General features: G+C 40.6%; 1 protein-coding gene across 4 annotated transcripts in view; it reads right to left on the reverse strand.

The window, feature by feature from the left end:
* Positions 1–1002: 1002 nt before the first annotated feature.
* LOC126092015 (protein arginine N-methyltransferase 9-like) overlaps positions 1003–17689 on the reverse strand; it is a 148257-nt gene continuing 131570 nt past the window's right edge. For all 4 annotated transcript variants that reach the window (XM_049907400.1, XM_049907401.1, XM_049907398.1 and 1 more), the window contains one exon: positions 1003–1629. In XM_049907400.1, the coding sequence (XP_049763357.1) occupies positions 1285–1629 (345 nt within the window). In that variant the 3' untranslated portion in view covers positions 1003–1284. The remainder of the gene's footprint in view (positions 1630–17689) is intronic.

Consider the following 17689-nt stretch of genomic DNA (forward strand, 5'->3'; position numbering starts at 1 on the left):
GAAAGGCTATTTACAATTTGTACAGAAACCAGATGGCAGTTATAAGAGTCGAGGGGCATGAAAGGGAAGCAGTGGTTGGGAAAGGAGTGAGACAGGGTTGTAGCCTCTCCCCGATGTTATTCAATCTGTATATTGAGCAAGCAGTAAAGGAAACAAAAGAAAAATTCGGAGTAGGTATTAAAATTCATGGAGAAGAAGTAAAAACTTTGAGGTTCGCCGATGACATTGTAATTCTGTCAGAGACAGCAAAGGACTTGGAAGAGCAGTTGAACGGAATGGACAGTGTCTTGAAAGGAGGATATAAGATGAACATCAACAAAAGCAAGACGAGGATAATGGAATGTAGTCAAATTAAGTCGGGCGATGCTGAGGGAATTAGATTAGGAAATGAGACACTTAAAGTAGTAAAGGAGTTTTGCTATTTAGGGAGTAAAATAACCGATGATGGTCGAAGTAGAGAGGATATAAAATGTAGACTGGCAATGGCAAGGAAAGCGTTTCTCAAGAAGAGAAATTTGTTAACATCGAATATAGATTTAGGTGTCAGGAAGTCGTTTCTGAAAGTATTTGTATGGAGTGTAGCCATGTATGGAAGTGAGACATGGACGATAACTAGTTTGGACAAGAAGAGAATAGAAGCTTTCGAAATGTGGTGCTACAGAAGAATGCTGAAGATAAGGTGGTTAGATCACGTAACTAATGAGGAGGTATTGAATAGGATTGGGGAGAAGAGAAGTTTGTGGCACAACTTGACTAGAAGAAGGGATCGGTTGGTAGGACATGTTCTGAGGCATCGAGGGATCACAAATTTAGCATTGGAGGGCAGCGTGGAGGGTAAAAATCGTAGAGGGAGACCAAGAGATCAATACACTAAGCAGATTCAGAAGGATGTAGGTTGCAGTAGGTACTGGGAGATGAAGAAGCTTGCACAGGATAGAGTAGCATGGAGAGCTGCATCAAACCAGTCTCAGGACTGAAGACCACAACAACAACAACAAGTATGATAAATTTATTCAGGACTTTCTTAGATAGTAATACTTACTAATTTCTAACTGTCTTGTTCAATTTATTTATCTGTTTGCCTCCTGCTTCTACTGAACATATTTTGAGTTTTTGGGTTGGCACAAGTATAGCAGTATTCGGTTAGCATGGTTTCCTCTCTGCCTTTGGTTTACTGATCCTTACTATCTCCAATTGCATAAGAGCTTTATGAGGCATGTTTACTGATTAATGTCTTTACCATAGATAATAATTTACAAAAAGTTGAAGATATTTATTTTCATTTCACTGTTCTTCAAGCTCTATATGTAATATGCTCTGAAACTGTTTCACTGTCAAATGGACCTTCTGGTTCTTTACTACACACAATTCCGGTTCTACCAAAACAGCAGCTTGCTTCACAAAAGAACCTATATGTAGTGTTGAAAATTCTGGTCCACCTGGGAGAAACTGTATTCTGAACCAGTATGGTATAGCATTTACACAGCCTGATGCAACAACTGGAACAGTTACATCCTTGGTAATAAGGCCATCCAGACTGTCAATGAGAGTCATCTCCAACACTGTGGCTGTTTCACTTAAATCCTGCATTTCAGTTGTGTCCAGATTGAAGTCAAGATGTTGAGATACCTGTAATGGAAAAAAAATGTGCACAAAATCAACAAACATCATGAAGGCATGAAAATAAGTACTTATCAATATATGAATGTAATCTTCCGCAACAGAAAATTATTGCATAGTTGATGTCCCAAATATTTAAGTACGACTCTCAATAGACCCTTGACAACAAGGAAACAACTCAAACTAACAGGACAAAGGCCACAATAAAGAAATAATATAGTAAGGAAACTATATGGTGTTAGCTGGGGATCTAATGCAAGCAGCTTGAGAACTACAGCACAAGTTCTTGTTTATGCTGTCGATGAATACTGTTCTCCTGTCTGTAGTACAAGTAACTATGTCAATACTATAGATATCAATCTATACATTGCAATGAGGATCATGACAAGAGCTCTTAAACCCACACCAGTACTATTGCTGTCAGTACTCAGTAATATTTCCCCACTAATTCCTGATGACAATGAGCAATAACGCATGAATGAATGAAACTCAAAAGATCCAGAGACATCAGTTCATAAAAAATTGAACAATTTACTATGCAGCTGACTAAAATCTACATGATTAATCTGGATAAGCAATTGCCAAAAACCTATGAAGAGAAACGACTGATGATGACCAACAGACTGCGAAACATTGGAACAAAAAATCGAGCACATTTTGCATGATTGTCCAAAAATAAGCAACTCCTGCAGCAGTCAGCTTGCTGGAGTCTTTTTATATGCTACTATGATGGTAAACAGCTATCTCAACCTCTTCTAGCTACCACCAGTTTTCCAGCTCACTGTGTAACCACACTCAAGTTCAAATCCAAAAGCATGGATGCCAATGAAGCACAACACTTAGAACTGAAAACAAGTTTATTAAGAACACTAACATACAGCCAGGACAGAAATAAAGGTCTGGATGGAAATGCTGCTATTTATACAAACACTGAATATTCCAGAATATACAAACATTACGGATATAAGAAATTTCAAGAACCTTCCAGAAATGATAAATACTGCTAATTGCTAATGGTCAGGTTTGAACTGGTGGCCTGCACTATGCTAACCACTGACTAACCACTATACCAAAAGCTTGCATCACAGCTCTAAGCATTGCTCTCTCTCCTAGGGAAACAGCAACCTGCTTTTTTTCAGTTCTCATTGAAGCTGACTACAGCACCCTGGATCTAGATCTTGTCAGTGGTCCTCTGTATGGCAGCACTGGCAGATCCTTGCATTCTGGTAAAACTATCACATCCTCTTACCTAAGAAGAGCATAGGAGGCAGCCTCTCTCACTGAAGTTTTGTGACCACTGAGAGGGGTCCGCAGTTTCCTTGGATGAGAGAAGGCCCCATCATTTATCCGCATCTCAAGACTATAGCAGGGCTTCATACGGAGGACATGGAAGACATCTCTGCACTTTCGTCGTCTTGCCAAAGCTTCATAATCCTCAACTTTGACTGTGATGTTCTGAAAGCAATGAAGGATACAATATGGCCAAAAGCAGCTCTCTAGTAACTTTCCCTATAGCCCCACTTTCTGCAGAGACATAAAAATCCACACCAAGTTTCCAAGTCTTCTGGGCTGTATCTCATTGGCCATTCCTTGGTGTTTCAGGTGCTCTCGGTCTTTCTCCTGTGTGTCCAGGGTCTGTATGTAAGCCACTTGCCTTCCTTCTTCAGTCCTGGTGATGAGGTGCTTTCACATAGTCATCCTAAGTATCAGCTGGCTGAAATGGAATTAGTGTATCCACAAATGTTTCAGACCAGTGACTATGGAGCAGAAAGAACAGTGTGCTTAGCTTTGCTGTGCTGTATGGGAATGTCAAGATGAGTAGTACAGTATCCCAATTTCTCTGATCAACATTAGTGTATACCGAGGATGCACCTGGTGCCTTATTTAAGTGTTTTATGAGGCCATTTGTCTGTAAGTGGTAGGTGGTTGTCATCATGTGGGTGATACCACATGTGAAATTACCTCTGATATTAGTCTCGAATGGATCATCACATGGGGTGCTCTGTGCTTCAAAATAATGTATTCTCTGAGGAACTTTGCAATTTCTGGAGCTTCAGCAACCAACACAACTTTGGTGACAGTGTAGTAGGTAAGGTAGTCAGTGTAGACTATTATCTATCAACTAAGAGCTTAATTCCAATTTTGTGAAATGGTGCTGCTGCATGCAGAATTGGTAACAAATGGCCTAGAAATAACTGCAGTACTTCCTTCCATTGCTGGCATTGCCTACAATGGCCAGAATAGTGTCTAGCGCAGGTACAGAACTGGCCAGTGATACCTGTGCTGATTCTGACTACAGTATTCAAAAATCTCAGGTGACCAGATGTAGCAGCATAGTGGAAGTACTTCAGAACAGCTGGTCATAAATGAGCTGTCATGTTGAGCTAACATTTCTGCCCCTTTGGATCACACCATGTTCTGCTTATTAACTGTAATTTTCCCTTGGTCAGTTCTTCCTTCTTAAAGGCTTCTTTGTTTTCAGCAGTGCTGGATCTTCCCTCTATCTGGCAGCAATGTCATTTAGTGCAGCAATGACTGATATTTCATCCATGCTGCCGTGTTCTGCCAAATTATTCCTTGCAAGACAGTCACCATTTTAGTACTTGTGTGTGCTTTTCTATAGCACTGTGATGTCATACTCCTGGAGACTCAGTGTCCATTTTACCAGTCGACTCCATGGATTCTTCCAGCCAGTCAAACATAAAAAGAAGGGGGGGTCAAAACAATGGTGAACAACTGCAAGATGCTCTTTCTCAGTTGCAGAGTAGTTCATCACAGACTGTAAGTATAAGATATCACCTTTTCACAACCTTCCTGAATTTGTGCTAAAACTGCACCTATACCATGACTGCTAATGTTGGTCTTAAGTTCTATCTCATCACTCTCAACATGCATTGCTAGGACTGGAGATGTTAGTGCCTCTTTAAGGGTAAGAAGAGATGTTTCTTGCACCTTGTGCCCAGAAAATTTGACATCTCCCTGTAGTTGTTCTTGCAAGGGATGTGTCAGTCAGTGTATGGAAGTTCTTTATAAATTGTCAGTAATACAACTGCATTCTGAGAAAATTTCCCACACCATGACTGTCCCAAAAAATGGAAAATCTGTGATTGCTCTTATTTTCTTTGAATCAGGACGTACTCCATTGCCACTCACTAGGTGCCCCAAGATATTTATTTCTTGGGCAATGAAGAGCCACTTCCTCAGCTTCAGGCAGTTAAGATGTTCTTCAAATGTCTTCAAAACAATGCCAATATCATCCACATAGCAAAGACACATAATCCATTTAAGGTGTCAAAGCAAGTTGTCCATCTTATGCTCAAATGTGGCTGGAGCATTAGACAGTCACAGCAGCACAACTTTGAAGTCATACAGGCCATCATGTATTATGAAGGTAGTCTTCTCCCTGTCAGCCTCATCAGCCTCAATTTCCTGGAAGATTAAAACTGTGTGCCAGACCAAGACTCAAACTTGGGACCTTCGCCTTTCATGGGCAAGTGCTCTACTGACTGAGCTTCCCAAGCACGACTCATGAGTTGTCCTCACAGCTTTACTTCTGCCAGTACCTTATCTCCTACCTTCCAAACTTCAGAAAAGCTCTCCTGAAAAACTTTCAGAAATAGCACTCCTGGAAGAAAGGATATTGTGGAGACATGGCTTAGCCACAGCCAGGGGGATGTTTCCAGAATGAAATTTTCATTCTGCAGTGGACTGTGTGCTGATATGAAACTTCCTGGCAGAGTAAAACTGTGTGCCAGACTGAAACTCAACTCAGGACCTTTGCATTTTGCAGGCATGTGCTTACAAACTCAGCTAACCAAGCACAACTCACAACCCATCCTCACAGCAGCCGGTAGAGCATTTGCCCACGAAAGGCTAAGGACCTGAGTTTGAGTCTCAGTCTGGCACATGGTTTTAATCTGCCAGGAAGTTTCATATTTGTGCACACTCTGCTGAAAAATGAAAATTTCATCCTGGAAACAAACCTCAAGCTATGGATAAGTCATGTCGCCCCAGTATCGTTTTTCCACGAGTGCTAGTTCTGTAAGTTTCACAGGAGAGCATCTGCGAAGTTTGAAAGGTAGGAGATGATGTACAGGTGGAAGTAAAAGTGAGAAGATGGGTTGTGAATCGTACTTGTGTAGTTAAGTCTGTAGAGCATTTGCCTGGGAAAGGGAAAGGTCCTGAGTTTGAGTCTTGGTCCGGCACACATTTTTAATCTGCCAGGAAGTTTCATATCAGTGCACAGTCCGCTGCAGAGTGAATATTTCATTCGGAAGCTTACTGAATATTCATGGTTGAGAAATAGTTTTCTTCTTCCAAGCACACTATGGTGACATCAATGCATGGCAATGGATAAACATCTTTTATGATTTTGTTCAGTCATCATTGTTGGCAATCAACTCAGAAACTCCATGTGCCAGTCTTCTCCTTCACAAGGACCACACCGTAGAACCAAGGACACTCTGAAGATTCAATAATGTCATCTTGCAGCATCATCTCCATTTCCCCCAGATTATCCATCATTCAGTCAATGACACACTATATGTTGTTGTTGTTGTGGTCTTCAGTCCTGAGACTGGTTTGATGCAGCTCTCCATGCTACTCTATCCTGTGCAAGCTTCTTCATCTCCCAGTACCTACTGCAACCTACATCCTTCTGAATCTGCTTAGTGTATTCATCTCTTGGTCTCCCCCTATGATATTTACCCTCCACGCTACCCTCCAATACTAAATTGGTGATCCCTTGATGCCTCAGAACATGTCCTACCAACAGATCCCTTCTTCTGGTCAAGTTGTGCCACAAACTTCTCTTCTCCCCAATCCTATTCAATACTTCCTCATTAGTTACGTGATCTACCCAGCTAATCTTCAGCATTCTTCTTTAGCACCACATTTCGAAAGCTTCTATTCTCTTCTTGTCCAAACTATTTATCGTCCATGTTTCGCTTCCATACATGGCTACACTCCATACAAATACTTTCAGAAATGACTTCCTGACACTTAAATCTATACTCGATGCTAACAAATTTCTCTTCTTCAGAAACGCTTTCCTTGCCATTGCCAGTCTACATTTTATATCCTCTCTACTTCGACCATCATCAGTTATTTTGCTCCCCAAATAGCAAAACTCCTTTACTACTTTAAGTGTCTCATTTCCTAATCTAATACCCTCAACATCACCCGACTTAATTCGACTACATTCCATTATCCTCGTTTTGCTTTTGTTGATGTTCATCTTATATCCTCCTTTCAAGACACTGTCCATTCCGTTCAACTGCTCTTCCAAGTCCTTTGCTGTCTCTGACAGAATTACAATGTCATCGGCGAACCTCAAAGATTTTATTTCTTCTCCATGGATTTTAATACCTACTCCGAATTTTTCTTTTGTTTCCTTTACTGCTTGCTCAATATACAGATTGAATAACATCGGGGAGAGGCTACAACCCTGTCTTACTCCCTTCCCAACCACTGCTTCCCTTTCATGTCCCTCGACTCTTATAACTGCCATCTGGTTTCTGTACAAATTGTAAATAACCTTTCGCTCCCTGTATTTTACCCCTGCCACCTTTAGAATTTGAAAGAGAGTATTCCAGTCAACATTGTCAAAAGCTTTCTCTAAGTCTACAAATGCTAGAAACGTAGGTTTGCCTTTCCTTAATCTTTCTTCTAAGATAAATCGTAAGGTCAGTATTGCCTCACGTGTTCCAGTATTTCTACGGAATCCAAACTGATCTTCCCCGAGCTCGGCTTCTACTAGTTTTTCCATTCGTCTGTAAAGAATTCGTGTTAGTATTTTGCAGCTGTGGCTTATTAAACTGATTGTTTGGTAATTTTCACATCTGTCAACACCTGCTTTCTTTGGGATTGGAATTATTATATTCTTCTTGAAGTCTGAGGGTATTTCGCCTGTTTCATACATCTTGCTCACCAGATGGTAGAGTTTTGTCAGGACTGGCTCTCCCAAGGCCGTCAGTAGTTCCAATGGAATGTTGTCTACTCCCGTGGCCTTGTTTCGACTCAGGTCTTTCAGTGCTCTGTCAAACTCTTCACGCAGTATCGTATCTCCCATTTCATCTTCATCTACATCCTCTTCCATTTCCATAATATTGTCCTCAAGTACATCGCCCTTGTATAGACCCTCTATATACTCCTTCCACCTTTCTGCCTTCCCTTCTTTGCTTAGAACTGGGTTTCCATCTGAGCTCTTGATGTTCATATAAGTGTTCTCTTATCTCCAAAGGTCTCTTTAATTTTCCTTTAGGCAGTATCTATCTTACCCCTAGTGAGATAAGCCCCTACATCCTTGCATTTGTCCTCTAGCCATCCCTGCTTAGCCATTTTGCACTTCCTGTCGATCTCATTTTTGAGACGTTTGTATTCCTTTTTACCTGCTTCATTTACTGCATTTTTATATTTTCTCCTTTCATCAATTAAGTTCAATATTTCTTCTGTTACCCAAGGATTTCTACTAGCCCTCGTCTTTTTACCTACTTGATCCTCTGCTGCCTTCACTACTTCATCCCTCAAAGCTACCCATTCTTCTTCTACTGTATTTCTTTCCCCCATGCCTGTCAATTGTTCCCTTATGCTCTCCCTGAAACTCTGTACAACCTCTGGTTCTTTCAGTTTATCCAGGTCCCATCTCCTTAAATTCCCACCTTTTTGCAGTTTCTTCAGTTTTAATCTACAGGTCATAACCAATAGATTGTGGTCAGAGTCCACATCTGACCCTGGAAATGTCTTACAATTTAAAACACACTATATGAGCAACGGCTAATTGGTGGACAATCCATTGTGTTGATACAGTGTTTTACCGTGGACCACTTGATTGGTCTTTTCTCCACTTCAGATCTGGAGGCACCTGATAACTGTAACAGAATGGCTAACACTCACCAGCAGTGCTCCTCAGTCTAGGCAGATCCTATTGGTAGTTTGATAGTAGGTTGCTCCTCTGCATTGTCTGCAATGGTGGTGGAGCAGGATTCTTTATTGATGGCACGAAGCTGCCCTTCCTCAGCTAATTAGGCTGCCCCTATGCACACACCTTTCGGCATGTTGTTGCAACTCATGACAATTAGTGATCTAAAGTTCTCCTTGACTATGTATTGTAGAATACTTATGATCATTGCTGGCATGTAGATTTCTTTTGTGAGCTTGAGCAGCTTTCTGCAATTGACAAAAATTTCACAGTTTAAATGATTATCTCGATTCATGACCAGAACTAATCTAGCTGATGATTGTGGGATAATAATGTCTTCAGTGGCAAACAACTGCCCAGGGCAATCTTGGATATATGTACTTACTGGAACAGTTCTATCAATCTGGAGCTCTGACCTTCTACAGTCCATGCTGTTTGTGATGCCTGCAAGAAGTCCCATTCAAGAATAACATTATGACTACATTCTGCTAAATGTCAAATTCTAAGGGTTCATTTTGTCACTAATAGTTATTCTTGTAATACATGTTCCTGTTGGCTGAATGTATTTCCCATTTGTGACATTCAGCACACCTACTTTTGTATCATAGAACACAGTTTTCTTTAACTGACAATAATAAGCATTCAACGTAACAGAAAAAGAAGGCCCTGAGTTGATTAGTGCTCAGAAAGGTTGGCCATCGATGATGATGTCAATATTTCCTTATGTCTTAATGACTGTCATCCATGGAGGATTGTCATCTCTGGTGGTCTCACCTACATAAATGGTCGTCTCACTTAGTTTTCCTGATTTCAGTGCAGCTAGGCTAGTGACTGGTACCTCTGTAAGGTGACAGTGAATTGCTATGGCATGTTGGGGAGCAATCTCATCCAGTCCATAGTGATAGGCTCTTTGTCCCACAGGTCATCTATAATCATATGTAGCTGACTGGCATAAATAGAACAGTGTCTTGTCCTCTGACCTCCAGACATCTGTTCTTCTGTGGGGCGTTATACTTGGTAGGGGGGAGTTGGTTGTACTGGCACTGGTCAAATGCTGGATTGTGCTGGGTTGTTGTTTGATAGCTGCAGCATAAATCTGAGCTGGCAGAGTCCATTCTACCTGAAGCATTTGACTGCTGGCAGACATTGGTGGTAAAGATCCAAACAACTCTTCTTCCACACTCTCTATTACCTCCTGATGTACAGACTTGGCATTCATGGCCACAGTCTCTTACGGTCTGACAGTTCTGGTCGCCATAAAATGCTGTCTCTCGTCTCTCACTACCTGGCGTACGTGAGAGGCGAGGTCATGGGTGTCTTCTCCAACTGCCATTGGGCGCAATTTTGGGAGTAGGTCATACTTCTTTCATTCAACTCTTTTTCTGTTGCATTTCCACAATACATTGTCACCATTTGCCAGTCTACATGTGTCAGATTTTTTTTGCTTCTGTGATATTTGGATTCTCAACATGGTATAGCATCGATATATTCTCTGCGTAGGACTAAGTTTTTTTCCCCATGACATTTGGGTTCATTGTTCATCCACTAAGTGGACTTGTTGGCAATTGTCATCAATATTTTCTTCAGTTCAGCTTCAAATTTGTCACAGCTATTGAGCTTTTCTTTGTTGTTCTCAAACCACTTCTGGGCTGTGCTGTCCATGTGAAAGTACACATTTGCCAAACACTTAATGTCATTCTACCTGTCATACTTGCCCACTCGATCGAATCCATTCAGCTGTTTCATTGAATCCTAATCAGAGTTTCTAGAAACTGCTGTTTTGGAATCCACTGGCATCCTGAATATAAAGGCTTTGGAAATGATGAGTTGTTTGTACTCCAGTTCCTGTCAGTCTAGCAGACAGATTTTACATTGGCTAACTGAAACCATGATGATACAGATGTTTTGATGAACACAGCATCTCCACCAACCGACATCACACTTTCAACCCCTTTTAGCTACTGCCAGTTCTCCAGCCCACCTCAGAACTACACTGAAGGCTGAATCTAAAAGAAGGGTTGTCAATGAAGTACAATACTTAGAACTGAAACCACATTTATTATGAACACCAATGTACAGCCAGAACAGAACTTAACTCCTAGACATAGAGCACTGATATTTAAATAGACACCAAGTATTCCAAAATATACAAACATAAGACAGTTTGAGAACCTTCCAGAAATGATAAATACTAAATAACAAATAATTGATAGTGGTTGGGAGTGTACTGATGACCTGAACTTCAGCAGTCAGTGAAGCTAACTGCAATACCACACAGCTCGCACCACCACTGCTTGTGGCTCCTTGCCCCCCCCACCCCCCACCCCTCCCTCCCTCTCTCTCTCTCTCTCTCTCTCTCTCTCTCTCTCTCTCTCATATATATATTCCCTTTCAGCAGAGTGTTTAGACTTGGGTAGTCATGACTTCTTTTTCCTTGTTCCTTCATTCTCCCCAAATTCTCTATGGTCTCTCTCGTATTCTTCTTACACTTATTTCCTTGTTTCTTTTCTTCATGTTTTTGTTGAAATGTATTTTTATTTATGGTGTTTCTGAACTGTTCTTGACTGCTTATGTTAACTGAATCATTCTGTCTTGATTTTTGCAAGTATTACTGAAAATTCGCTTTCTGTGTCTGTTCTTGTCCACCCTGTGGACATGTCCATAAAATTTAATCCTCCTTTTTCTAAAGGTGTCTGCTATTGTTTCTGTCTGTTTGAAAATGTCTCTCAACAACCTCTTTAATCAAATTTCTTCATGAAAAACAGGTTTCTATATTTTCCTGAGAATTTTCCTTTCCTGCTTTTCAATCTCTCTTATTTTAGTTTGACTGTAAACAACTAGTCCACTGCAACTGTCAAAAAAAAGGAGGCTGTACCTTGCAAAAGGTGGGGTAGAAGATTTTATTTTTTTAACTCGTTCATATGGTAGGAAAGGTTAGAAAACCAAGTTTTGCCAACAAAATTTCTCTTGGGAAAACTTTCTGCAGTCAAGAAACTTCAAAAATATTGGACTTTTTTCAGTTTTTTTCAAAATATCTCAGTTTCATTTGCTCCTATCGCTTTGATGTCTATTTTCTTTTTTAAAGAGCACAAAATTCTCTACAAATTTGATCCTTACCATTTTTTTCTACTCCAAGTATCTAAGGCACTACAGCGCGTCAAAAAATACCAATTTTTCAAATTTCGAGCAAAGTGGCAAATTACCTCATTTTTGAACACTGTTATTTCAGTTTCTATTTGTGTAGTACAAACATATTACTCATCATGTTATTCATTGGAATTTACCATCTCACTCTGCTGCATGGCCAGGACAAACAGCATCATATTCAGTAACTACGAACACATTCACGTCGGATTGCGTGAAGTTTATTTGTGTTACAATATGTAATACGATTACATGCAGGTGCCGTAAATTTTCTACTGTTGATTGACGTTAATGATCAGTTATAAGAAAATGTAGGAATTGTTCTTTAGCGGACAAAAGCGTATTTATTCTTTGGCGGGCGGAAGGCGATTATCTCTGGTGATTGTTCACAGCGTGCTGACAGCTATTAGCACACAAAAATAAGGGTCCTACAGTTTGGAGTCACTTCCATGCAGTGTATGTTGTGGTGCTGAAAATGAGTATGTCTCACATGAATTTGTGTTTCATTTGCGAGAAAACTGTGGTGAGTGGTGGACACAATGTGAAAAAGAAAGGACTGCGCACACTTATTGATTGTAGTGCTAAATGCAGGGAGTCTGCTCACACCTGTTTTTTGAAAATGCTCAGTGAAGTGATGGTGCATGAAGCATGCTACAATAAGTACATTAATGGGAGAATGATAGCAGCTAGCCTTCGACATCCTCAGGAACCAACAGACGTGCTACGTCAGTCGCAGGAGAAAGGTCAGTTCAATTTCAAAGAGAAATGCTTCTTATGTGCAAAAGGGAATTCTGATGACTTTTTAACCAAGCAGTTGTGATTGCCATATGCCAAGCGAAATTTTGTTTACAAAGTAATGAAATTGGAAGTGCAATTGACAGTATTAGAACAGGCTAAATGACATGGTGATGAATTTGGTCAACAAGTGATAGAGCGAATTCAAATGTAAATGATTTGGTTGCTGCAGATGGGTGGTACTACAGATTTTGCTACAGAAAGTTCTTTCACCATGTTTCAGCTACTGGACAGAAATGAGGTTACCGATCTGCAACACAAGTAGATGAAGGCATGGAGGCTATATTTGCCTACCTGGAAACCAATACGGAAGAATGTCAGTTTTCTATGGGCGGTCTGTTAGAGTAAATACCCACATAACCTTGTCCTGATATTTGAACTGTCAAGATTCGCCTTTTACAGAAATATCGTGACGATGTGGTGATAGCTGAAACAGCTTCAAAGCCAGCAGTCGTATGTTTCAAGAATGTTGGGCACCAACTACTCAGTGAAAATTGGTACACGAAAAGAAATTCAGATCCTCAGCAAGAAAGACTACAAATCGTCAAAGCTGCTGCAAATATCATATTAGATGATATAAGATCAGTAGTGTACGATGTAAAACAGTACCCTCCCTCTGATAATTTTTTATGTGATGTAGAGTCTGTCATACCAGAATCTGAAAGATTGCTCTTTGAAACTATAATTTTGAAACACAAGCGGTCTCCCAGAAAATGGGGGAAAATATGTGTTTCTCTTGCTCATACACTCATAAATAAGTGCTGCCAGGCCACGTTCATTTATTTCATCACTTTTGACTGCTATTAGTGCATACTTGTACCGGAAGCTTGGCTCAAAACATCTCATCCAGGTTTTGTCTTCCCTTGGCTTTGCAGCATCTTATACGGAAGCTGCCCTATTGGAATATTATAACCGGCTCTGTTATCATACAAGAGGGGGATCTGACATGTGGCTCACCGATTTTAATCAAGTTTTGCAAGGACGTACTATATTGAAAATAAAGAAACACCTTTTTCGGCTTTTTGCTAGACACTCCATAGTTTTTGAAAAATAATCGAGGTCACAGTTGATGACGGAAACTCAAATTTTGAAGTGTCTTCAATCCTTCAGCTTGACAATGAAAGACAACGAAGTGATGCATTTTGCCAATTTGTGTTTGATAATGCAGATTTCAATGTAAACACCCTAGATGGAACTGGTACTTTTCATGCAATGGGAGGTATAATGTGTGTTACTCCTCATGAAGCATTGCTTCCTCAGAAAAATATTAAAAAGTTGAATCATCGTCCCTCAGCTCAACTTGTTAGTGAAGCCGGAAAAAATGACATACAGACAGTCCACAGAACACAAGTTGGAGGGCTGAAGGCTATAAAAATTGATGATTTGGACATAATTGCTCCTGCAAAAGGTGAGATTGTCATCTCAACAGTGGAAATTACGTGGTTTGTAACGGAACTGAAATGATGGTGGGCTGACAGTAATTTGGAGCCCGCGTGTCGGAAACGGGCGCGCTTGTGTGAGACTGCCAGGGAGTGCACCCTGATGCCATCTATTGGCGAAACTGGGAATTAGCGCTGCCTGTCAGACAATGCACTAAGCTCTCGGAGTCAAATGTATTCTTTTTCTTGGTAATTATAAGTTATTACTGTATAATTTAATGTTGTAAAGCGCTAGTAGTAAATTATTATGACTGGTATGGACTCCAGGGTAGTAAATATAAATATTCTTAAATACTAAATGATTTCGGTAAAAAGGTGGTAGGGGAACGCCCCCACTCTTGGTGATACGAGCGTAGCTAGGGGTAGCTGGAGACACAGGGACTGAACAATGGAATGGCCTGGGGAGTGTTGATGTGATCGGACGTGCGTAACTGTGCTCACGCAAAAGTGATTGTGCAACAGCGAAGAGGCGAATATCGTCGCCGTTTTTGGAGTAAAACGCGACGAATGGTTGTTGAAGCCGCCTCTATGCCACTGGGGCTGATTGTAAGAGTTCCTGTGCCCAGATTTTATGGCGGACGTGCAGTAGCTTATACGAGTGCTACAGTTCATAGTTCCAGCCGCCATTAAGGGCATGAGGCGTGAAGAGCTGCGTTAGCCACATGCATCTCACCACCAGCACCGACACGTCTACCCAAGGCAAGACTGCTTGCAATTGTTAAGTCGAACTTTGTATACATGTAAAAGGAGAATACCAGTTTTCTTTTATGCAAGTGCAGAGGACAGAATATAGTAATGAGTAAAATTACGACGCATGTTGTTCATTGTAAAGTGTAGTAACCTCAAACATAGTATAGTGAAATCAGACTGAGGCCACCATCGCCTCTTTCATTTACAATTCTTTTGGTTGTAGAATACTTTAGCGTATAAGAATGTTGAGAAGAACAATGGTCACACCAGAATGAGTCGCCTATTTACAGTTACTTAAATTTTTCTGAGCAACCTTTCAAGTAAAGTCACTTAATTAATTCTGTATCAATGGTCCAAAGAGTAATATCCAAAATCATTAAATAAGTTGAAGGATAGAATTTTGTTAACCGAAGTTGCATAACCTGTCTTGGTAGTAATTACCAAGCCAACTCACAGAAATTGAGAGAGTATTTGCTTTGTAGAATCATCTAGAATGATCAGAAATAGTAATATTCAGAATTAAGTTTAAATTCAACTCAAGCCATTTCACTTTGAAACGAGCCCAAAAATTGATTTATTCTTTTGCTCCTTCAGAGCTGGCGACCGTAGTTATAAGAATTTTCAGGAGGATTCGACGGTAAGTCTGCTGCTCTCGTCGTGCTGATAGGATTATCCACTGCTGCTAGCAGTGGTGATTGGATACACAAGCTCACTACCAAGTTAAGTGGGTCAGGTAGGCAGTGTTACCGTGTGAACTGTAGGGCACTGTAGGCCGTGGATCGAACCCGTTCAATCATCACAGCTCTTAGGGAAATAGTCCGGTTAGGAGTGTACTAATGATTAGGTAAATACTGGCGAGTAACGGTCAAAAATGTATAAGCAAGTGAATTTAGCAAGGTCCACGTAGCACCTAGTTAATGTGGTGCAATGGCAAGGGTAGGAGTGGAGTAAAAGTGAGCTGAGCTTGTGGCAGCTGTGCTGGATTCAAATATTAACTACGTGAATTCACTACTGCCTCTTACCATTGGGACTGAGCTATTTACAGTTAAAATACGTAGCAGTAAGCGCAAAGGCGTGACAGCTACAAGTCCGTATTGGTTTTATACATACGGAATTGGGAAGTGGGTCATTCCGTCAGTGGAGGGGGTTAAAACAACTGAGTCAGTTGAGAACATACCCCATTTACTGATGGAAAGATTCAGCGGTTCGGTCGCAGGTTATATTGTAAATGGTCTCAGAATGCTGTTGTTTTAGGATGGAATGGTTACATGGAACGCTTGAAGGTAGGCAAAGAATATGAACGTTCTAAAATAAAGTGTCTTCCATTTCTTAATTCATCACCAACCCATTATGACACCATATATACTGCTCTGATGACAGTTAGAGATGCATGTAAAAGACATAATCAGACTACATGTTTTGTCACATTTGATCAGCCTCTGTATTGGAAGGCAAAGGATATTGTGGAGATTGACCTTCCTGAATTTCATAATGTGGAGGTCCGACTTGGGAGGTTTCCATTTCCTTATGTCGTTCATGGGATGTATCAGTATGATCATGGGTGGAAGTGGATTAAAGGACTTATTTGGTGTAATATTCACTGAAAACGGTGTTGAAAAGATTTTGTCAGGACATGAATATTCCAGGGCTGTGCGAGCACATTTATTGTGTCGCCTTGCTTTGGCCTGTCAAGTGTGGGATCACACTGAGCTAACAGAAGATGAACGTGGGACATTGAATGACTTGTCTTCTCCTTGTGGTGAGTCAGAACTATCAGTTGGCCAGGATACCAGTGTTCTCAGGGAAGTAGTCATAAAAAAATTTGTAACTACCCTGAAAACGATTGAAAGTAAGGGACCCACAGCAAAATTATGGGTTCAGTACTACAAGATGGTCACTCTCATGAAACAACTTATTGAAGCGGATCGATCAGGCAATTGGAAACTTCATCTTGAAAGCGTGCGAAAAATGCTTCCCTACTTCCATTCAGCTGGACATTTTATGTACGCTAAAAGTGGCCACCTCTACTTACAGGATATGTTGAGACTCGAGGAAAAGATGGTTTATTAGAATATGAGAAGTTCACAACAAAAGAACATTTTACAATCCAGCGATCAGAAACGTATTGGTCAGGGGTCCCTTCTGACATGACTATAGAACAAACATTGATGAGAACCATGAAGAGTTGGAGGACTTACTTCTGGCCGAGGAATTACGGATAGTGTATTAACCAGATGGACATTTGGTATGATTCACACGCAGAACATTTGTCAAGAAATTGAGTCATATTGCGAAGTGAGCGCAGTAACATCGGAACAGCATGTAGATGCAAGAAGTTGTCGCATTGAACGAGATGGCATAGACTTGTGTAAGCTGCGTGATTGGTTTTCAGTGCACCCTCCCTTCCCTGAAAGTGATTTTATGTTTATCAGCAGTGGTGTTGTTGGAACAGAGGATGTTAATTGTCATATGTGTCGCAAAGAGGGGGAAAAAGGCATGAAAAGAATAGTTGGTGACAATTTCCACGATGTAAAGTTCCGTAGAAAAGATAAAGTTGTGACTCTCCTTTCTGCGTTCAATTCTGTAAAAGCTGGGAGCACTAAAATTACTCTTGTTGATCCTTTAACTTTTTTCCAAAGGATTTGTTTAATGAAACAAAGTGAAGAAGAGTTAAAAGCCTTTCTGAAATACGAACTTGCTCCTTACCCAATGTCCCTATTCTCAGAAAAAGGCATGCGAAAAGGAACAAAATCTTCATTCTACAATGCCTTCATTCCAGTGGAAGATGTGAAGTCAGGTGGATCGAGTAAATTTTTTGTCATTGATGGAGGGTACCTTATCCACAAAGTGAGTTGGACTCGAAATATTTGCTTCAAGTCAATAGCCCAAAGCTATGTTTCTTACCTGAAATGTCATTTTTGACCTCAATTTACTATTGTATTTTATGGGTAGCCATGTGAGGGAGACAAATGTAGCACAGAGAGTGCTGAGAGGATTCGTAGGTCCAAACAACATTCTTCGGTTGACGTTGTGGTTGAATCAGAGATGGTGAACAAAGTCCCTCAGGACAAGTTCTTGTACA

Source organism: Schistocerca cancellata, chromosome 7, assembly GCF_023864275.1.
Source record: "Schistocerca cancellata isolate TAMUIC-IGC-003103 chromosome 7, iqSchCanc2.1, whole genome shotgun sequence".
Lineage (NCBI taxonomy): Eukaryota > Metazoa > Arthropoda > Insecta > Orthoptera > Acrididae > Schistocerca > Schistocerca cancellata.